Consider the following 23,601-nt stretch of genomic DNA (forward strand, 5'->3'; position numbering starts at 1 on the left):
CAGCCAGGCCTGGAAAGCAGCGTTCTCGGGCCACTCTGCTCATGCGCACATAGGAAGGGATGACCTGCTCACACACACAGGAAGGGATGACTGCTCAGGGCACACAGGAAGGGATGACCTGCTCACACACACAGGAAGGGATGACCTGTTCAGGGCACACAGGAAGGGATGACCTGTTCAGGGCACACAGGAAGGGATGACCTGTTCAGGGCACACAGGAAGGGATGACCTGCTCAGGGCACACAGGAAGGGATGACCTGTTCAGGGCACACAGGAAGGGATGACCTGTTCAGGGCACACAGGAAGGGATGACCTGTTCAGGGCACACAGGAAGGGATGACCTGCTCAGGGCACACAGGAAGGGATGACCTGCTCAGGGCACACAGGAGGGGATGACCTGCTCAGGGCACACAGGAAGGGATGACCTGCTCAGGGCACACAGGAAGGGATGACCTGTTCAGGGCACACAGGAAGGGATGACCTGCTCACACACACAGGAAGGGATGACCTGCTCACACACATAGGAGGGGATGACCTGCTCAGGGCACACAGGAAGGGATGACCTGCTCACACACACAGGAAGGGATGACCTGCTCACACACATAGGAGGGGATGACCTGTTCAGGGCACACAGGAAGGGATGACCTGTTCAGGGCACACAAGAAGGGATGACCTGCTCAGGGCACACAGGAAGGGATGACCTGTTCAGGGCACACAGGAGGGGATGACCTGTTCACACACATAGGAGGGGATGACCTGCTCAGGGCACACAGGAAGGGATGACCTGCTCACTTGCACACAGGAAGGGATGACCTGCTCACTTGCACACAGGAAGGGATGACCTGCTCAGGGCACACAGGAAGGGATGACCTGTTCACACACATAGGAGGGGATGACCTGCTCAGGGCACACAGGAAGGGATGACCTGCTCACACACACAGGAAGGGATGACCTGTTTAGGGCACACAGGAAGGGATGACCTGCTCAGGGCACACAGGAAGGGATGACCTGCTCAGGGCACACAGGAAGGGATGACCTGCTCAGGGCACACAGGAAGGGATGACCTGCTCACACACACAGGAAGGGATGACCTGCTCAGGGCACACAGGAAGGGATGACCTGCTCACACACATAGGAGGGGATGACCTGTTCAGGGCACACAGGAAGGGATGACCTGCTCACACACACAGGAAGGGATGACCTGTTCAGGGCACACAGGAAGGGATGACCTGTTCAGGGCACACAGGAAGGGATGACCTGCTCAGGGCACACAGGAAGGGATGACCTGCTCAGGGCACACAGGAGGGGATGACCTGCTCAGGGCACACAGGAAGGGATGACCTGCTCACACACACAGGAAGGGATGACCTGTTCAGGGCACACAGGAAGGGATGACCTGCTCACACACACAGGAAGGGATGACCTGCTCAGGGCACACAGGAAGGGATGACCTGCTCACACACACAGGAGGGGATGACCTGCTCACACACACAGGAGGGGATGACCTGCTCAGGGCACACAGGAAGGGATGACCTGTTCAGGGCACACAGGAAGGGATGACCTGCTCAGGGCACACAGGAAGGGATGACCTGCTCAGGGCACACAGGAAGGGATGACCTGCTCACACACACAGGAAGGGATGACCTGTTCAGGGCACACAGGAAGGGATGACCTGCTCAGGGCACACAGGAAGGGATGACCTGTTCAGGGCACACAGGAAGGGATGACCAGCTCACTTGCACATAGGAAGGGATGACCTGCTCACACACACAGGAAGGGATGACCTGCTCACACACACAGGAAGGGATGACCTGCTCACACACACAGGAAGGGTTGACCTGCTCAGCACCTTGGGGAAGCACACAAGCTGACTGCAGCCAGGAGCTGTGCCAGACCATGCCACAAACTTGGATGGCCAGAGTGGCCGTGCCAACCTTTCCTGGCTCCCTGTAGGAGAGTGTCAGAGCAGCACAGCTAGGCCTTGTCCTGGGGTGCTCACCCTCCTGATTTCAGGGTTTCTGTCTCCAGAGGCCCCAGGGATTCCCACTTCTCTAAGACTCCCACCTCTCTCTGCGTGTTTGGTCCATGTTAGGCAGGGACAGAGGGCCATCTCCCCGAATGGACTAAGGAGGATTAATTGTGAGAAACCGATCCCAGCTGGCAGGTCCTACAAGTTCATGGCTTTTGAGTGGAGCCTGTTCCCCCTCCCTCCCGCCCCGCCCCAAACCAAGTGTTCCTGGATGGAGAGAGTCAGGGACCCAGGCTTCTTCCCAATGAGGCCCTCCTTCCTCAGCTCATGGCCCCAGGGTAGCCCTGGGGATGGCCTCCTACCCACTGAGTCACCTTCAGCCTCTGCACAGGGAGGGTGGGCTGTGCCTGCTCCTGCTTCTTGAAGCCCATCTCCTTTCCTGAGTCTGTCCTCAGGGCCGGGCTCAGAGCTTCTGGCCCATCCCCGGGACTGCCGTCGCTGGAAGGTTTAAGTGGAAGATCTGACTGATGTCTAGAAAGAGTTGGGAAGAGGAGTTAGGGACGGGGATTGAAAATGGAAGCAAAGGACGGGCTTGGAGGCCACTGTGGCTTGTGGTCCAGATCTGAGTGGATGGAGCTAGCAAACATGAGAAGGTGGCCTCACGTTTGAATCTGGCTGAATTCAGGATTACAGGGGTGATGCCTGCAGCACCTGGTTGCACTCAATAAACATCTGTGACTACAGGGACTGGGTAATGTTTCCTGACCATGTGGTGTCTGCTCTGACCAGAACTCTCCATGCCTCTGTGGCCAGCTCTGCAGAAAGAATGTGTTTCTTCCCAGCACTGGGCCCCGCACTGAGTGCCCCGGAGCCCCTGAGGCAGAGAGGAGGGGCTGCGAATGAGGATGCCAGGAGGGCAGGGCGCCGTCCTGTGTCAGCTGGATCCAGTGGGCATCAGTGTTCTCACTGCACGTGACCGGGCACCCATGCCAGCTTACTCAACGCGTCCTCGTCGATTTGATAGCTGCGTGACATTCTCCAGTGTGAATGCCCCTCACCTTTTGACCAGTCTCTTACTGATGGACAGGTGGTGTGGCCACATTTGCCACAATTAGTCGTGTATCTATCACCTGCGATCCAGCTATTCCATTTTTCAAAATTGATCCAGCAGGTAGTCTCACTTCATTATCCTTGTTGATTCTCTCTTCTTTGTCCCACATCATCAGCAATAAATGGCTTTTCTGGGGATCAGAGTGGCTCCCCAACGTCACTTTCCCTGACTTCATTAAAGTTCACACTCTTCGTAAGATCTGCATTTTCACCCCAGGGAGGCCGGAGGGGCAGCCCGGACCCTGCTGAGTCCCCTCGCACACCACGGGTTCCACCTTCCTTCCACTTTATCCGCTCTTTGGAGTTTCATATTATAATCATCATGAATGTCTAAATAATAGCTTAGTGATCCAGGACAATCATTCTGTGCATAAAAGTTATTTTCGCTTTTAGAGGCCATGTGAACCTCAGATCTGCATCGAAAGTGCTGGCAGAGGATTTAAAGCCTCTCTTCCCAATTAGAGTCTGTTCACCAGCCAGGGAAGATGGATCTTTATTTCATCCGTCTCAAAATGTGACCTTTTCCACACTTTCAGTGACATTTTAAAGTACAGAATATTTCTTGATTCAAAAGATTTCCTACTTGCCCTAACTGGTTGGGCTCAGTGGATAGAGCGTCGGCCTGCAGACTGAAAGGTCCCGGGTTCGATTCCGGTCAAGGGCATGTACCTTGGTTGCGGGCACATCCCCAGTAGGAGGTGTGCAGGAGGCAGCTGATCGATGTTTCTCTCCCATCTATGTTTCTAACTCTATCCCTCTCTCTTCCTCTCTGTAAAAAAATCAATAAAATATATTAAATAAATAAACAAAAGATTTCCCACTTAATTCTGCAGAACAAATCAGTTATCACAGTTTAACCGGTCGCTGCCAAATGCCAGCAAAAGACGGGCATCACGAACACTTTAAGAGCTTATGTGTGTGGGGGGCAGGGGGTGGTACCTTGAGCAGCTATATTATGGTATGCCAACTAGGATAGATGCTAAGGTAAAAAATCAGCCCCCAGTGTTTCATGGTTTTAGATACCTTATTGTTTCTTCAGTGAAATGTTTACTGGGTCACATTCAGAGCTCACCATTAGATCCAACAGGCCACATTCAACTTCAAAATGACAGGACAATCTGGCCGGTGTGGCTCCATTGGCTGGGCGCCATCCCATGTACCAGGAGGAGCCAGCTGGATTCCCTCCCAGTCAGGGCACATGCCCAGGTTGCAGGCTCGATCCCCAGTAGGGGTGTGCAGGAGGCAGCTGATCAATGTTTCTCTCTCATCAATGTTTCTATCTCTCCCTTTCCCTTCCTCTCGCTGAAATCAATAAAAACAGTTTTTTAAAATGACAGAACGGCCCAGCAGTGTGGCTCGGTGGTTGAGAGTAGACCCATGAACCAAGAAGTCACCAGTTCGATTCCTGGTCAGGGTACATGCCTAGGTTTCAGGCTCAATCCCCAGTAGGGGGCATGTAGGAGGCAGACTACTGATGTTTCTCTCTCATCAATGTTTCTATTTCTCCCTCTCCCTTCCTCTTTAAAATCAATAAAAACATATTTTTTAAAAATAAAAAATATAAGTGACAGAACAGTCTAACCCAAAATGGCCATTGTAATTGTCTAAAATTCTAAATTAATATTCAGATGTTTAAACATTCTAGTGTCGATATGTTGTTTTCTTACAAAACATAATAATAATAACTGTTATAGGAGAAAGCTTCACAAATATGTACCATTCAGTTCAAAAAATATCTCCTGGGTGACTACACACACCTGCCTTCCCAGGCTCCCCGTCCTGTGAGGCAGAGGCATGCACAGCCAATTCCACACAATCTTCAGCCAGAAGATTGCAGACATGACAAGAATGACACCTGTGCACTGATGACTAAATCAGGTTAAAACAAAAAGATGGGTCTTACCCAGCGGGACTCTGACATGAGCCCTCCTGGAATATCTTACTGTGAAAACCTCAGCGTCGAGAAATTCAGACAAAGTAAATTAAGTTCAAAGGAGGAAGACAGGAGTGATTAATGGGATGGCGAGGTTGGTCTGTGAAGGAAAAGGCTAACAGAAATAAATCTGTATAGATTAGCTATGTGACAGAAACAGAAGAGGGCTGAAAGCGTTGATTCCAGTACAAATTCAGAGACAGCAAACAATACACCAGCAAAACAAGGTAACAAAAGCAAACAACAGCACAGGAGGTGGAATTTAGTCTAACTCAACAAACTTTTTAATTGAGGACGATGAGTTAGGCCTTTAAGGATGGATGCATATTCCACACAATGAAGATACAACAGGTTGACAGGTGCACACCTTGAGCGAGCCCCTAACGGAGCTTTGTGCTGAGCAGCCCGTCCAGCGAAGGCACAGGCTGTGGAGAGGAGGGTCTCTCTGAGAGCAGGGAGCCTCGCTGGGCCACGCAGCGCAGGGCTGGGAAGGGCTGAATGAGTGAAGAGTAAAGGGACACACTGCTGAGGACTGTTGCAAGGGGCAGCTGCCTTTTGGAGAGAAATGAAGTTTGCAGTCTTAAGGTTACCTGGAGGTCGTGCAGAGTAGCTGGAGAGGTGTTGCTGTGGTTCTCTGTTAATTCTGACACTGTGTGAAAAGAATGCTTTTAATTCCTTCACAGCGTGTGTGGTGGGTGGGGATCTGGGAGAGACCTGAGACCAGGAACACCTGTTGGGAGCCGGTGTCCCTGCTCCAGGCAAGACTGCGCAGCTCCGGGCCGGCCTTTCAAGGAGCTGGTGCTTGGTTCGCCTGCTTTCACACTCACAGTTCTCTCACCAGAGGGGTCCAGATGTCTATAAAAATAAATGTTCATCCTCATGGTAGCTTTAAAAGGAATCACGAATCGAAGAGGGTTGTATTTAGATATTTATTTTCACTCATCTAAACCAGCCGACAGCAGTGACAACGAGACACAGCTTGGAATTCCATGTGCGACTTTTCTTCCTGAGAGCCTGTTAGGGAAAGGTGACAAGCACACCCCGGAATCCCTCTGCTAGCTCAGCCAGAAGAGAGAAAAAGAATTCTTTTTTTTTCTTCTCCTTCCCTCTTGTTCCCAGAATTCACCCTTCCCACATCTTTCCATTAAAGTCACCACCCTTCAAATGTGTGAGAGTAAGCTTGACACAGCAAGTAAGAGACCAGACTCTGACCGGGGTTGGTGGGTTGTTTAATCTTTTGAACTTCTTAGGCACTTACCTTCTTAAACTGCCAGGTCCTAGTCCACAATAGCCTGGAATTTCATAAATCCTTTAGGTTCCTGCTAGCCTCCCTCCCCACCCCCACCACCCCCAATCCAAAGGTCCTTGGGAGTAAATCCAGTATTTTGTCAATAATGTTTAGACTAAATACCTTAATTCACTGTTTTTGAATTTTGAATCTATGCATGTGTGTATCCACTACACACACATACACACACACACACTCCAAAGTGAATGTACAGATTTATACATATGAAAATGGATAGATGTTGTCCGCATATTATCTTGGCAAACTTGACAAATCTGTTCAACTGTGTGTATACACTCTGAGAGTTGGAAGCCTACGCCCAGTTTTAGGAGAAGTTAGAGCAGGGTCTCTGGTGCCGCTGCACGTCCTGCCCAGGGGGAGGAGCCCTCCACGCTCAGCAGTGAGCGCCTCTCATCACTTCTGCACCAGGACGCCCGCGGGCGTGCTGAGAGGAGGGTTCTAGAGAGCCCTGACCTTCCTGAAGCACGTTCTCCATGCTCGCTCCGCCGCTGATCCCGCCGCTGACTCCGACCAGCTAGAAGGACCAGGCCCAGGCCATCTCTCTCATGACACCTCTGATCCCTGTGTCCCACCGACCACATCCTACAAGCTCTCCTAGTAGTTTCTATTTCTATTTTGGCATTTATGAAATTCTGCTTTGAATTATGATCTTGTGTGTATTTGTCTGATCACTTAGAGTGACTTTCCTTGAGATTAGAAGCCATGTTCCGCCTGTATTATCGACAACTCCCAGTATTGTGCTTACAATAAGTACTCAATAATTGATTATTCACCTTACTTTGGAGAGCACAATGCAGTCATTGAGAAACTCCAGTAATAGTCACTATTGACTGGGTGTCTGTTAGGAAGTCACTAACTGCTCCCTCCTTGTGTAAAGAAGTTTATTAACATTCTTCAGATTATATTTTAATGAAGTTTCATAATGGAAAATACCAAGAATACTTTTGTGTATTAGTCTACTCTCACTAAGCTGATTTTATGAACACAAAGGGATCAGAGAAAATTGATCTCATATATTGCAAAACCCAATGAGTTGTGGTGATCTCTTCCTCTATAAATGAAAAGTATAAATGACATTCCAGGAGCATTACTAGGTTTCATTTAATCTTCAGTAAAAAAAGGAAGTGTGTGTGTGTGTGTGTGTGTGTGTGTGTGTGTGTGCTGTATAACTCTCAACAATTACTTTACCAATTCTGATTTCTCATTAAATTTTAAATAAATGTGAGCAAATAGATTAAAGGTGCATTGAAAAGTAGAATAAAAATCATGAATGTGCACCAGATTTAAAAGTGAAAATACAAAGTATTTGGGTTACATATTCAAAATTTTTATTCCACTTTTCTAGAAAGTCAAGTACTGCTCCTTGCCACTGGCTTTGCCCTCAAATGACAGAAATGCTGACATTTACTGCAGTTAGTTTCCTCCTGGACAATGAGCTACACAATCTAACTTATTGCCCTTTGTTTTCAGTGGCCTAAGGTCCAGGGTGACATACAAAACCACCGCAATGAAATTTGCAAAAATTCCTCCCTTAAAAGCCAAAAGAGATTAGCCCCAAACGTAGCAGCTGCCCTCCTGGCTCAGCGGAGGGCAAAGGGGATCTTTTCAATGTGAAAGACAAGTGGTTTTCTGGCAGTAAAATTCTAGGATACATAACGTGCCTTAGAAACTTCAGTGTGACTCCTGGAGATGCCATTTTTGACAGCTAATTTCCAGTAAAGTTTTGCACAGAAAGAAAAAGGAGAGATTTTTATGAAAGAGATACAATCTGCAGGGAGGAAAAAAGACCAAAAAGAAAAAACAAAAGGAATTGAGGAGGGTGGCAGGAAGGCCCAAGAAAGCATGAGGGACGTGCATGAGACAAGCCCAGTGTTCTCTCTTCATCCTCTTGGATCTCTTCCTCCTCTTTGGAAACCCAGCTCGATTTTACAGCCAATGAACTGAGCCTGACGCATCTGCTAAAAGTTCAAACCATCAGGACAAAAGCAGGCTCATCATGATTGCCCTGACATTTCATCTCATTACCAACTGGACAGGCAAAATTGAGTTCATGATGCAGACGTGGGGCTTGGAGGTCAAACCATTCTGACGCTCAGCCTCGCCTGCTCTTGTGAATGACCTTTGCAGTCAGCGTCAAACAAAGCAAGCAGGATGGATAGGTCACTTAAGCAGCCACTGAGAACAATAAAAACGAATTATTTTTTCTTGTGCATTTTTAAATGTCCAGAGGCTGTTCAATTACTGAAGTGTTTCCTAAAGGCTGAAGACACAGGAATGGGATGGTCACCATCAGCTACATTAGAAACATGTGTTAATTGGTTCGTGTGTCATCGTTTCTTCTTGCTATTAAGCTCTGCTGTCTGAGGTTGTAATATAAAAAAGAGTCTCAGGAAAAAGATTATAAAACATAATTAGCATTTCTCAGTGCCTGTCCACAGATGGCTGTCTAAGGAAGACGTGGACGTTACTCAGCCACAAGGAAGGACATCCGGCCATCGGGACAGCGTGGGTGGGTCTTGCGGGCATATACTGAGTGAAATAAGTCAGAAAGAGAAAGACTAGTACTACACAATCCAACTTATATGTGGAATCAGGAAAAAACTCAGAAAAAGAGGGTAGAATGGTGCCAGCAGGGCCTGGCAATGGGGAGAGATGGGGAGACCAAAGGGTACAAACTTCCAGTTATAATATGAACATATTCTTCAAATAATCAAACATAAGCTAAAACAATAATTATTCATGACAAATTAGAGTAAAAGTAGCATGACTTTAAACAAAAAGTGATATTTATCAATTATATATACACTAAGGGCCCAGTGCATGAATTCGTGCACCTTTAAAGGAACTGTAGGCCATGAAGCTACGGTGGGCACAGGAGCAGGTCTCGACCCATCCTCTGTGCCCCCACCCAGACCCTCCCCCTGAAGCCCCCCAATCCCCTGTCTACCAGCAGCCCTGCTCCCCCCGCTCACACCCGTGATGGCATGGAGTGATTGGGACCGGCTCCACCAGCAGGTACGAGCAGCGGCTGCTGCCCCAGTCACCCCTCAGGAGCAGGGGGAGGTGGAGAAACCCTAAGGGGCAATTGGGGCCAGCAGCCGCCATTCGCACCTGCTGATGGTGCCGAGTGATCAGGGCCAGTGTTGGGCACTGGCAGCGGGTGCAAGCGGTGGCTCTGGCGCCAGCAGCAGGTGCAAGCAGAGCCGGTGCTGGCAGCAGGTGCAAGCGCTCATTGGGACCGCGGCACACAGGAGCAAAGAATTTTCAGCAACCAGCTCCACGCTTTGGTCTGGCACCCCCGCTCACTTGTTCCACCATCCCGCTGTGGCCAATGCCCACCTGCTGCCAACGTCCGCCATGTTCCATGCATGCCCCCTTGTGATCAACACATTTCATAGCGACTGGTCGTTCAATTGTTCAGTTGTTCTGCCGTTTGGTCTATTTGCATATTAGGGTTTTATATATATAGACTAGAGGCCCAATGCACAAAATTCATGCAAGGGGCTTGGTTCTCGCAGCCCCGGCTGCCTTGGCCCATCACAGTCCTGGCTGCCTCATGGCCCAGGCCCCGTGGCCCCACCCACTGGTCATTCGGAAGATCATCTGGAAGGTTGTTCCAGAAGGTTGTTCCACCATCCAGTCTAATTAGCATATTAGCTCTTTATTATATAGGATATATACACAGTGTTATATTATCCTATCTAATAAAAGAGTAATATGCAAATTGACCATCACTCCAACACACAAGATGGCCGCCCACATGTGGTCAAAGATGGCCACCCCCATGTGGACACAAGATGGCCGCCACAAGATAGCCGGCAGGGGAGGGCAGTTGTGGGCGATCAGGCCAGCAGGGGAGGGCAGTTGGTGGGGGGGACTAGGCCTGCAGGGGAGGGCAGTTAGGGGTGACTGGGCCTGCAGGAGAGGGCAGTTAGGGGCGACCAGGCTGGCAAGGGAGGGCAGTTAGGGGCAATTGGGCCAGCAGGGGAGAAGTTAGGCGTTGATCAGGCTGGATTAGAAGGTGATCAGGCTGGCAGGCAGAAGTGGTTAGGGGCAATCAGGCAGGCAGGCAGGCGAGCGGTTGGGAGCCAGCAGTCCTGGATTGTGAGAGGGATGTCCCAGATTGGAGAGGGTGCAGGCTGGGCTGAGGGACACCCACACCCATGCACAAATTTCATGCACCGGGCCTCTAGTTCAGTCATAAAAAGGAATGAAGTGAAATTCCGTTATGTGCTACAACGTGGATAAACCTTGAAAATGTTTTGATAACTGAAACAAGCCAGACGAAAAGGACAAATACATTACAATTCCACTTATAGGACGAACCTAGACTAGGCCAATTCACAAAGACAGAAAGTAGGATGGAGGTGACAGGGTGGGGGGCAGGGGTCACAGAATGTCTGTTTGGGAAGATGAAAAACTCTGGAAGTAGATAGTGCTGATGTTTGCACAACATTGTGAATGTACCTAATGGTGCTGAAGTGCATACTTAAAATGGGCTAAAATCATAAGCTTTATGACAAAATAAATGAGTAAATGTTAAAAATTATCACTTCCTTGTAGGGCAGATGCTGTGTTGGCGTGAGAGTAAACTTCTCCCAGCTTGGGTGGCCTCACAGCACCACCACAGTGCTCTAGACCTGGATTCAGGAGTTTTTCCTCCAGTGTCTGCTCTGTCACTTCCTAGTGGAAAACATTTGAGCAATTGCTTGGGCGAGTAGCTCAGCTGGTTAGAGTATAGTCCTGGTACACAAGGTTGGGGACCCCTGGTCTGGGCACATACAAGAATCAACCAGTGATGCATAAATAATGGAACAACAGAGCCGTGTTTCTCTCTCTCTCCCTCTCTCTCTCAAAATCAATAAGTAAAAAATAAATTCAATATTTTTTTTATTTTGAACAAGTCACAGAGGTCCTTTGCGCTTTAGTTTCTTCCAGTTGCAGTATTCAGCCAGGGGTGTTTTGAGGACAAAATTAAAAGGAAATACTGCATAGAAAGTGCTTTATCAACTCCACACTATAGTGCATGGGGCAAAGTGTATAATTTATTCCTTTAAGGTGCTTAGTCATAACAACCTTATCACTGAAATGTACTCTTTAATTCCTAATTGAATACCCTATAATATTGTTATAGTTGGTATGATTCAGCCAAAGTGGCTTTTTTTTTTAAATTTTTCCCAATGTAAAAGTATTGAATCATAATGTTTAGAATTTTAAAAGCTGAATTTCGGAGGAAACCACATTCCTACTTACCATTCATAGAGAGAATGGGCCACTAAACCCTTTTATTTATGCTATTTTGATTACTTTTGTTCATTGGTTAGCCTCATTGCACAGACCTTAGGAAGAAGAGACAGCTGTATTGTACCTTTTCTAGAAAAAAAATGGGCTTCAGTCTTGTTTAATTACAAGTATTGAAATATTTTATTTTGCTTCCTGCTCTCATCTTCCATTCCAACCAACGTCAGTCTCTGCATTGTCAGACATGTGACAGTTCTCTGACACGCTGTGATAGACAAGGAAACATCATCTTGCAAAACTCCTCAGGCACATAATTACATTGAAAAATCAGTATTGATAAAGTGACCTACATTGCTTGCTAGAACATCATAAATTAGTACCAAAGTCAATGTGGTTGAAACAAATGTCAACTAATTTTTTGTTTCTCCCCTTAGTGGTTACGTCTTCGACTATGATTACTACAGAGATGATTTCTACAATCGGTATGTGAACTTTTCATCTTGTTTCCCTTTGATTTAAATTATCTTTTAAGTATTTTGTACATTTCATTCATGGGTATTCTTGATTAATGTGTTTAAAATATTTTGTAGTAAAAAGGAAATAAAATATTAAGTCCCCCAAAATACAACTTAGACAGCTTTTCCCATTTTCATGGTACTTACTGGACTACATAAAGTACAACTTGGACTTTTAGGTGCTTAAGCCTAAAATTAGGTGTCTGATATTTGGATAATATTTTAGAGATTTAATCAACCAAAGTTATTTTCCGGGTCTGTTGTTGACTTTGAATTTCTTAAGACAGAGCTTTATAAACTCAGAAAATAACTTCAACCTTAGACCCCTGCTTTCATATGACAATTGAGCAGCCCAGACTGGTTTGATCCGGTGAGGTACACTACACACTCACCCGGCAAGTGGGGGGGACCAGGAGAGGAGACCGAGCACAGTGATGCTAATAATCAGCGGGGAAACGGGACTTTCCATGGTCTTTACAAATGTTGGTTAAAACATTAAAAACCACCTTATTCTAGGCTATACATGTACAGGGAAATACAGTAAAACTAACAGTTATGTAGTACACTGTCATTTAAAACGGTGAAAATATTGAGAGTTAATGTGTTTTATTTCTTTGCAAAAAAAAGACTTCTCCAAAATAGTTTGAGCAGTCAGTTCTCCTCCTAACTCAGGGCGTGGAGCTGGCGAGTGGGGGCCTCCCAAGGGTAGATCAGCATGGCGGCTGGGGCCTGTGGGTGACCGTGCCCCCGAGTCCTTCAGGGGGAGCTCTTTCTCCTCTGTCCCTCTCCTGGGACTCCCCACTTTCCTCATCCACGTCCATAGGTTTGTTTTTCCTGAATCCCTCTGGCTCCACATCTGGAGTCAACCAGAAGCGTCAGGGTTAGGGTTAGGGTTAGGCTGTGTGCCCTGTAATCCCACTGGCATTACGTTTCCGCTTAGATGGTATTTACATTTCACGGGCCTGACATTTATGATAAATCCATTACATGATCTTTACATTTCACTGCCCGTTACCCTCTCCAGTTCCTGCTGCTCTTTCCTCTTGGTGACCAGGTCCCTCTTGGGGTTATCCATCTGCGTGAAATGCCACATGGCTCATCATGAGGACACAGCACCCCCACATCTGCTATTTGTGTGACCCGAGTGTCAGGTGACCGCAACCCCTCACTGACGGCCCTCGAACGAGGTGCTGGACTGAGAACCTGGCAGCTAAGCCTGGACTTCCTGAACCTTCTCCCAGTCTGAGGACCCCGAAAGGCACCTGGTGCTGGTGAGGGACTGGTGTTATTTAATACGACGCTGGCTTGACCACGCAGAGATATGCAAAGTGAGGAGCCGCTGTACAAAGGCCATCGAACCAACCAAAATGATGTAAATATCTCTTAAGCCTTTAATTATAAGTTTTATTCAAACAAAATTCCCAAGGTCTGGGAAAGCAAACTTGGAGAAGAGTTTGTGATGGACATTCACAGATCTGAGGGGAGACACTGTGCAGCCCGAGTCGCCTCCGGTTCCCCTGGGACCTTCCTGTGTGGCTCCTTCTCCTCGGACCACGCCGGCTCCTTACCTGACTTCCCTGCAGCCCTGAGCACACGCACCCCTACCAAGTCCCCCTCTGGCCCCTCCAGGCACGTTGGCTTCTCTGTGTGTTCCTCTCGGGGTGCCAGGGTTTGCTTCCCGCCAGCCTCCCCTCCCCAGGCAGGCCAGGGGCTCAGTTTGCTAATTTTTGTCTCCAGGTGCTTTCCGTGTCTCCCTCGCAGTGGAGACCAGTCTGTGTTATTTCATCTCCTTAGTTTGGAGCCTGGTTTGCCCAGCCGCACAGTTACCTAATGGCAAGGCTACAAGCATAATCTGTGGCCTAGTCAGTGACCTGCGCTGTGAGTATGCAAAGCGCAGGGCGAAGAGCCGGGAGCAGCCTTGCCCGCGGGACCACCGCCCAGCTGCCGTGGAAAGCAGGCCACTTCACTCGCTAGCCCTTCATGGCCAAACATGAATTTTTAACAATTATCTGATCAAGTCATTTCTGTCATTTCTACAAAATATACTTCATTTTAAATATTAAATAGCTTTTAATAACTTGTCCTAGAAATTATGTGAAGTTCTGGCAGCATTAAAATAACCCACAGATATTAAGAAAATATAACATTTATTTTAATTTTTACTGAATTTATTGGGGTGACATTGGTTAATAAAAGTATACAGGCTTCAGGGGTACAATTCTATACACATCATCTGTCTATTGTATTGTGTGTTCACCACCCAAGTCAAGTCTCCTTCTGTCACTATCCCCCCTTTACCCTCTCCAACATCCCCCTCCCCCCTGGCAAGCACCACACTGTTTTCTGGGAAGAAAACATAACATTTAGATAGTCTTCAAACTATTTGGAAATTTTCATGTTTGACAATTTTAAAGACATTTTCTAATGCAGCTTTTTTTGAGTTGCCGAGCATTATCCTAATTACTATGACTGAAGTTTTCAATCAGTGCACATTGTCATTTAGTCTGTCAGTGTGAAATTGTTTGAGCATTATAATTGCTTGAGTATTTTCTAACATGTGACTTCCTTCCGAATGGAAAGAATTTCAGAGTTTGGTATAGATGGCAAGAGACCCAGGTTCTGGGCAAGTGGTCAGGTCCAGTCCTCTCACCTTTACAAGGAAGCCAAGCCCGGCCGGCGTGGCCCAGTGGTTGAGCGTCGACCTATGAACCAGGAGGTCATGGTTTGATTCCCAGTCAGGGCACATGCCTGGTGCTGTTGGGGGACTTTTTGCAGGCTCGATCCCCAGTTGGGGGGCATGCAAGAAGCAGCCAATCAATGATTGTCTCTCATCATTGATGTTTCTATCTTTCCCTCACCCTTCCTCTCTGAAATCAATAAAAATATTTTAAAATAAAGGAAGCCAAGATCAGCATTTTTACTTTGTATAAATTATTGCTTAATAAAATCATTAATTAGATTAGATGTCATTAAATAGATAGGTAGGTAGATAGATGGATAAATAGATGACAGAGAAATAGATAAGTAGATATAGGTAGATAGATAATAGGTAGGATAGATGACAGAGAAATAGATCAAAAGATGATAGATAGATAGATAGATAGATAGATAGATAGATAGATAGATGATAGATAGATCTTACCTGCCAAAGAGAAAGAGCCTTAATCAGCCACATAATTACAGTCTGAAGCTCTCAGATGCCTCTTCTCTATACAACAAAGCTGACTCTGAACAATTTCCAAATAATCCGTGTGTCTTATATAAATCCTGTTTGGCGTGTGAGTGTGCAGAGTGTGCTGTGCTTGTGCTGCTAACAGGCTGTGTGAGCAGTCTGTGCTCTCATCAGTGTGTCTTCCATTGTTTGCACTTGGCTGACAAAGACATGAGCACCCGCCACAGTGGCCCAGCCAGGAGTCCCCTGTGAACATAGGTGCCCAGGATGGAGTGTCCAGTCCAGGGAAATAGCTCACAAGTCAGTGCAAACAGTTCTATCCACAGTGATTCCTCATACGTTAAATTCTGTTTGTATTTATGGTTCTTTTTTTTTTTTTTCCTTCTTTACTGGTGGTGCAAACTTGGACACATTATTTAATACCACAAACTCTGTTGTCTCATCCATGAAGTGAGCATGATACTAATTCCTGCCTCGTGAGGCTGTGCTGAGGATTACATGAAGTAGCATATGTGTAACAATCAGCATTATGCCTGGTATTGTTTCTAGTGCTTCATCGGTGTTGGTTAAGCACAGTTAGCAGTAACCGTTAACAATTAATGGATTTCTTATACCGATATTCTTGTAGCAAAGTCCCAGTGACAGAGGAACAAGCGGCTGGTCAGCGGTCCTTCCTCACTGCCCATGGTCCTGCTCCAGGCATTCTGCTTGTAGATTTCCCTCCTGCCCCCAGATCCCCCCGTTCAACTGGCCACACTGACCTGACAGAGACTCTGGGTCAGGAACACAGAAATCACACGGCTGTTTCACAGGGATGTCTGCATGGAAAAAGCAAAGAGGAAACTGATATCGTGGAGTTCGAGATGGCACGAAGCAGCGGCCTCCTCCGGGGCTGGGGACCGGAGCAGAGGTTGGGACCGTGGAGGGACTTTCAGCGCTGGCACCTGAGAGGGCTCTGCTCAGCCCCTGCGGCTGTGTCTGAGCCCGGAGGGGTCCCTGACCACTTCCAGGGGCATGAGGGGACTGTTCTGCCAGCCAGGGTGGCAAAGCCACTCAGCAGGCCCACCCTTGCTGCAGGGATGGATGGCCGCTGCCGGGGTGAGGACACGGGCGAAGGGATGGGGACAAGAACAGGACGCCAAAGCACTCTCCCTGTCCAGTCTCCCTGTGTCCCCTCCGGTCCCTTGTTGGTGTGGTCTGCAGAGTCCCAACTCAGCTGTGGCTCAAGCCGCGGCTGCAGCGGAGAGATGCTAGCCTGGGGAGGACAGCATCCGCACAGTACCGTCGCCCCGTTTCTGTCCATGGGGAGTCTAACGCACATGGGAATTTCCAACCCTTGGGGAGTTTTAAACGCTTAGAAAACTTCTTTAACGAAGGTCCATCTTATCGTGGTGGTTCTGATACACTGGCCCAGCAGTAACTTTTCCTAAGGCTAATCGAACGCCTATCCCTAATTTCAGGGGTGGCAAAGAGTATCACCAAATAGGACCTGAGTGGCTATTCCACACATTCATCTCTTTATGCCACGCAGAGCATTGAGCTGCAATTGACAGCACTCGCTGGCATTTTCTGCTAAAAGGTCAAGTCCAGCTCTAAATGAAGGACTTCACACGTTATTAAAACAAAACATCTTCCAAGTAAAGCAAAGGAGGCTTGCTGGAATCCTATTGCAGCCCCCAGGGGTGATTTCCGCTTCTGAGGTGGGAGCAGGTTAAGTCAGCCTCTATTCAACAAACAGCCTCAGGAAGAACCCTGAGCAGTTTGAACCAGGAACAGGGGACTGCTGTTAATAGAGAAAAGGAAATGCCAGAGGTGCTTGGCCCCGAGAAATCATATTCCCAGTAAGCGATTCAAGGGGCTCACTCAACTCTGGGACCCTTGTGACCTCCTGTTAATTAACAGAAGAGAAGCCGCTAGAGTTGCTGTTCATGAAAAAAAACTCCAGGTTGCAATTGTTTCAGACCATTGATTGTCGAGCACAGTCTGCATTTGTGAATGTTGGAAAAACATATTAGCAAGAGGCAACGTCTATGTCATTATGCAAATTTGAATTACCAGCTGGTAGAGAGGTCTTCCACTGAAAACATCTGGAAGTAGCCACATGGCACAGTTGACAAAGGGTACAATGTGGAGGCAGAAGAACTGAGTTGCAGGCCAGCTGTGCACATGTCAATGGCTTAAATTTGGGCAAGTCACCTCCTCCCTTTTTTGAAAATTTCCTTCATGGGAAAAATGGCTCAACAATGCCTACATTGCAGAATTATAAGACTTAAAGACTCATTGTATTACTATTCAAATGTGTCATCTTTGTAATTACCCAAAGCTAATACAAACTATAGCAGATAGCAAAGTTGTACAAAATATAAAAATTATATTAAAGTCAAACTATTACGCAGAGGAACCAAGATGGCAGCATAGGTTAACACCTGAACTGCTGCCTTGCACAACAATTTCAAAACTACAACTAAAAGACAAAACGGACATCATCCAGAACCACAAGAAGGCTGGCTGAGTGGAAATTCTACACCTAGAAGGAAAGAGAAAAGCACACTGAGACTCACAGGAGCTGCAGAAGGCAGAGGTACAGAGGTGCACGCACGGAGAGGGCTGGCAACTGAGTACACGGCTGGCTTTCTCAATCGGAGGGAGACACAAGCTCCCGACTGCCCTGAACTCCAGTTCTGGGGGAGAATCTGGGGACCCAGACTCATTCAGGGAGAAACTGGACTGTCTGGCAGTGGGCGGAACTCGAGGGTGGCTTTCTCTCAGAGTTGCTTACAGCGATTACCGCGGGACACTGAGACCCAGGGGTCTCTTAGGGCAGGGCTGACAGGAAGCCATTGCTGTTTGCTCTGCCCTGAGACTCCGTGCCATCCAAGCTGAGCACAGAGGCTTTTGTATATGAATGGCCTGGTCCTTTGAATTCTAAATTTACCTAACAAACTGCAGCTGAGTCAGTGAGACCCAGAACATCCAAAAGAAGGCCCAAGGCCCCGTAGCAGCTTGCATTGCTTCACAGCTGGGCCTCATCTGGACACTTCCAAAACCCAAACAAAGAAGAGGAATCTGCAGATATCTCCATAGCTCCTGCTGGGTGGCCTCAGGCAGAGGCTAAATTAGCACCTCCTTGGAGATCCAAGAGCCAGTGTACCCAGGGGTCAGAGTGGGACCATCCAGATTACAACTCCTCAAATCCATAAGAGACACACTCAAGGGGCAGACTCAGTGAGCACCAAAGCCCCACTGAAGCGAGTCTTGCCTCATAAGGGTATCTCCAGCACAGAAGTTCTTCCAGCATAGACACAGCTGATCCTCACAGCCAACTGGCCTGGAGGTCAATTCCTCCCAGTGATATCAACAATAATCAAGGCTTAACTACAACAAGACTGTGCACACAGCCCACAAAGGGGTGCACCAAGAGTGTCCACCTCAGATAACTGGGGAGGCTGAGCCACTGGACCCTATAGGACACCTAGCACACAAAGCCACTCTATCAACTCAGGGAAGCAGCCAAAATGCGGAGACAAAGAAACAGGTCACAAATGAAAGAAATGGAGGAAAGCAAAATACTGGATATAGAGTTCAAAACCATGGTTATAAGGTTTTTCAAGAATTTTCTAGAAAAGGCCAATAAATTTAGCGAGACCCTCGAGGATATGAAAAAGGACCAACTAGAAATTAAGCATACAATGACTGAAATAAAAAAATAATATACAGAGGTTCAACAGCAGACTAGAGGATCCCAAGAATCAAGTCAAAGATTTGAAATACAAAGAAGCAAAAAACACCCAACCGGAAAAGCAAAAAGAAAAAGAATCCAAAAATATGAAGATAGTGTAAGGAGCCTCTGGGACAACTTCAAGTGTACCAACATCCGAATTATAAGGATGAAGAAGAGAGAGAGCAAGATACTGAAAACATATTTGAAGAAATAATGACAGAAAACTTCCCCTACCTGATGAAAGAAATAGACTTACAAGTCCAGGAAGCGCTGAGAACCCCAAACAAAAGAAATCCAAAGAGGACCACACCAAGACACATCATAATTAAAATGCCAAGAGCAAAAGACAAAGAGAGAATATTAAAAGCACCAAGAGAAAAACAGTTAGTTACCCACAAGGGAGCACCCATATGATTGTCAGCTGATTTCTCAACAGAAACTATGCAGGCCAGACGGGAGTGGCAAGAAATATTCAAAGTGATGAATAGCAAGAACCTACAACCAAGATTACTCTACCCAGCAAAGCTATCATTCAGAATTGAAGGGCAGATAAAGAGCTTCACAGATAAGAAAACGCTAAAGGAGTTCATCACCGCCAAACCAGTATTATATGAAATGCTGAAAGGTATTCTTTAAGAAGAGGAAGGAGAAGAAAAAGGTAAAGATAAAAATTATAAACAACAAATACATATCTATCAACAAGTGAATCTAAAAATCAAGTGAATAAACAATCTGATGAACAGAATAAACTGGTGAATATAATAGAATCAGGGGCATAGAAAGGGAGTGGACTGACAATTCTTGGGGGGAAAGGGGTGTGGGGGGTGCGGGAAGAGACTGGACAAAAATCGTACACCTATGGATGAGGACAGTGGCGGGGGGTAAGGGCAGAGGGTGGGGTGGGAACCGGGTGGAGGGGAGCTATGGGGGGGGGGGGAAGAGGAACAATTGTCATAATCTGAACAATAAAGATTTATTTTAAAAAACCTATTACAAGAAGGATCATTCAAGATCTCAGTCAGCGAGCCTTTGAGGCCTGTCCCAGAAGTGTTTGCACAAGACCAGTGATGGCGGACTTCACTGAAATCTTGGAAACATTTAATGACAAAAAACAGAAAGAGAAATTATTCATCTACTGGACACAAGTGAAGGGAGTCTTTAAAAGGTATTTTCTGATCAGTTGTAACCAAAAGTTTATCTGAAGTTGGGGTGGAAATTATAGATGAATTTTGAATCATTCAAACAGTATAGAAAAAAGATATACTAAAAGGCTATAAAAATCACTTATGTGGGTTTCAAATATAGCCTTGTTTAAAAATCAGGAGACACCTTGATTTGGTTTTATAGACTGTACACCTATCCGAAGTTCAGCAGTGTTGAAAAAAGGATTCAATGTTCGTTCAAGTCAGGGGGGAAGATCCTCACTGGTTCCCTGGTTTGTTTGCTTCTTTAATGTATCTTTATTGTTTAAGTTATATAGATGTACCATTTACCTACCCCCGCCATTGATCCCTTCTAGCCCACCTCTGCCCCCAGCGCCAGGCCCTCACCACACTATTGTCTGTGTCCATTGGTTATCCATATCTATGTATATAAAAGCCTAAGCAACCATTACCACCAGACAACTGGCGGGTAACTATGATGCACACTGACCGCCAGGGGGCAGACACTCAATGAAGAAGCTGCCCCATGGTGGTCAGTGCACTCCCACAGCTAACCTCCCACTGGCTGGCCAACCTCCCATGGTCCCTCCCCTCAGCCAGCCAGCCCCAATCAGGCCCTATCACCACCCAGGCCAAGGGCCCCAACTGTGCACAAATTCGTGAACCAGGCCTCTAGTCCTATCTAATAAAAGAGTAATATGAAAACTGACCATCACACCAAGACACAAGATGGCCGCCCCCATGAGGTCAAAGATGTCTGCCCCCATGTGGACACAAGATGGCCACCACAAGATGGCCAGCAGGGGAAGGCAGTTGTGGGAAGTTAGGGGTAACCAGTCCAGCAGAGGAGGGCAATTGGGGGTGACCAGGCTGGCAGAGGAGGGCAGTTGGAGGGGACAAGGCCTGCAGAGGAGGACAGTTGGGGGTGACCCAGGCCTGCAGGGGAGGGCAATTGGGGGAGACCAGGCCAGCAGGGGAGGGCAGTTGGGGAGAGCAGGCCAGCAGGGGAGGGCAATTGGGGGGGGGCAGGCCTGCAGGGGAGGGCAGTTGGGGAGGGCAGGCCAGCAGGGAAGGGCAGTTGGGGGGGGCAGGCCTGCAGGGGAGGGCAGTTGGGGGGGCAGGCCTGCAGGGGAGAGCAGTTGGGGGGGACCAGGCCTGCAGGGGTGGGCAGTTGGGGGCAACCCAGGCCTGCAGGGGAGGGCAGTTGGGGGGGACCAGGCCTGCAGGAGAGGGCATTTGGGGAGGGGGGGCAGGCTAGCAGGGTAGGGCAGTTAGAGGGCACCAGGCCTTCAGGGGAGGGCAGTTGGGGGAGACAAGGCCAGCAGGGGAGGGCAGTTGAGGGGTGCCAGGCCTGCAGAGGAGGGCAGTTGGAGGCAACCCAGGCCTGCAGGGGAGGGCAGTTGGGTGGGACCAGGCCAGCAGGGGAGGGCAGTTGGGAGCCAGCAGTCCTGAATTGTGAGAGGGATGTCTGACCACCCGTTTCAGCCCGATCCCAGGGGTATCAGGCCTAAACAGGCAGTCATACATCCCTCAAGAGGTCCCAGATTGGAGAGGGTGCAGGCTGGGCTGAGGAACACCCCCCCCCCCCCCCCCCGTGCATGAATTTCATGCACCGGGCCTCTAGTATGTATATAAATTCTTTGGTTAATCTCTTCCCACCCACCCCCCTCCTTCTGAGATTTGACAGTCTATTCCATGTTTCTATATCCCTGTATCTATTTTGTTCATCAGTTTATTTAGTTTATTTTGTTCTTTAGATCCCACATATAAGTGAGATCATGTGATACTTGTCCTTCTCTGACTGGCTTATTTCACTTAGCATGATACTCTCTAGGTCCCTCCATGCTGTGTCAAAGGGTAAGAAATCCTTCTTTTTTACAGCTGCATAGCATTCCATGGTATAAATGTACCACAGCTTTTTTATCCACTCATCTACTGATGGGCACTTGGACTGTTTCCAGATCTTAGCTATTGTAATTAATACTGCTATGAACATAGGGGTGCATAAATTCTTTCTTGGGATATATTCCTAGAATTGAGATCACTGGGTCAAATGGCAGTTGCATAGTTAATGTTTTGATCCCTGGTTATCGATCATACACCTGCTAAAAGGTCCCAGTGAGAACGTGGCCAGGAACCTATTCTCAGGGTTTGGGTCCAGGCAGTCCAGTGAGTAAGCCCCAAGTCCAGGCCACATATTGTTCTTAGCATTAAGCACATGTGACTATACACTCTGATTCATAAGTAAGGAAAATGAAGAAGTCATTTACATGAAGGAACTTTAAGAGAAAACAGGTAACTGCCAATTCTTGAACTCACTATTTCTCTAAAATCAACATTCAGTGTTCAGTGACAAAATGCTCTACAAATGTTACATTTAAGTTATTTTTTAATTTTAAAATCAAATTAGCTGACAGTAAAAAACAGGCATTCAGTCCAAAGTCCACCAGCCGATGATTTATTAGAACAAGGTGTGTCCACCTGAGAAAATAGACACAGCCATGAAAAGAACCATTAGGAAGACCACCGAGCAGGCTTGGAATGCTGTTAATATAATCCAAGGAGAATTCGCCAGAAAGCGTGACTGCACACATTTCTAATTCTGTGAAGAATGGTGTGCTTGTGGGAAAAACACTAGAGAATGATACTAGTTGTTTTAGAGTGTGACACTGGGAGTTAGGGGTTTTCATCTATTTTCCCTAAAATGTTGCTTTATTGTTGTTAAAGTTTAATAGTAACAAGTTTTTAATAAAAGCAAACATTCAAAATTATATTCATTATATGTCAACTAGAGGCCCGGTGCACAAAATTCGTGCATGGGGGGGGGTGTCCCTCAGCCCAGGCTACTCCCTCTCCAATCTGGGACCTCTCGAGGGATGTCCGACTGCCCGTTTAGGCCCGATCCAGGTAGGACCGGGTCTAAACGGGCAGTCGGACATCCCTCTCACAATCCAGGACTGCTGGCTCCCAACTGCTCGCCTGCCTGCCTTCCTGATTGCCCCTAACCGCTTCTGTTTGCCAGCCTGATCACCCCCTAACCACTCCCCTGCCAGCCTGATTGATGCCTAACTGCTCCGCTGCAAGCCTGATTGTCCCTAACTGCCCTCCCCTGCTGGCCTGATCTCCCACAACTGCCCTCCCTTGCAGACCTGGTCCCTCCCAACTGCCCTCCCCTGCTGGCCATCTTATAGTGGCCATCTTGTGTCCACATGGGGCAGTCATCTTTGACCACATGGGGGCAGCCATCTTGTGTGTTGGAGTGATGGTCAATTTGCATATTACTCTTTTATTAGATAGGATATGCCATTGAATTGCCTTTGTCCAAAAAGAAGCCATTTTAATAGCTAATATCCTTATTCTTCCTAGAGACAAATTATGTCTATTTTGTCAAGTAAGTTAATATTAAAATTATTTACCAGGTTTTAGCTTTTTCTATTCAATAAAATTACATGTTTCTGATATTATTAA

At 47.3% G+C, this 23,601-nt stretch overlaps 1 protein-coding gene across 9 annotated transcripts in view; it reads left to right on the plus strand.

Moving 5' to 3' along the window:
• RALYL (RALY RNA binding protein like) overlaps positions 1-23,601 on the plus strand; it is a 573,551-nt gene that overhangs the window by 482,995 nt on the left and 66,955 nt on the right. For all 9 annotated transcript variants that reach the window (XM_080647107.1, XM_080647102.1, XM_080647108.1 and 6 more), the window contains one exon: positions 11,997-12,044. In XM_080647107.1, coding sequence (XP_080503233.1) covers positions 11,997-12,044 — 48 coding nt within the window. The remainder of the gene's footprint in view (positions 1-11,996; positions 12,045-23,601) is intronic.

This window comes from Plecotus auritus (genome assembly GCF_963455305.1).
Source record: "Plecotus auritus genome assembly, chromosome: 11".
Classification (NCBI taxonomy): Eukaryota; Metazoa; Chordata; class Mammalia; order Chiroptera; family Vespertilionidae; genus Plecotus; species Plecotus auritus.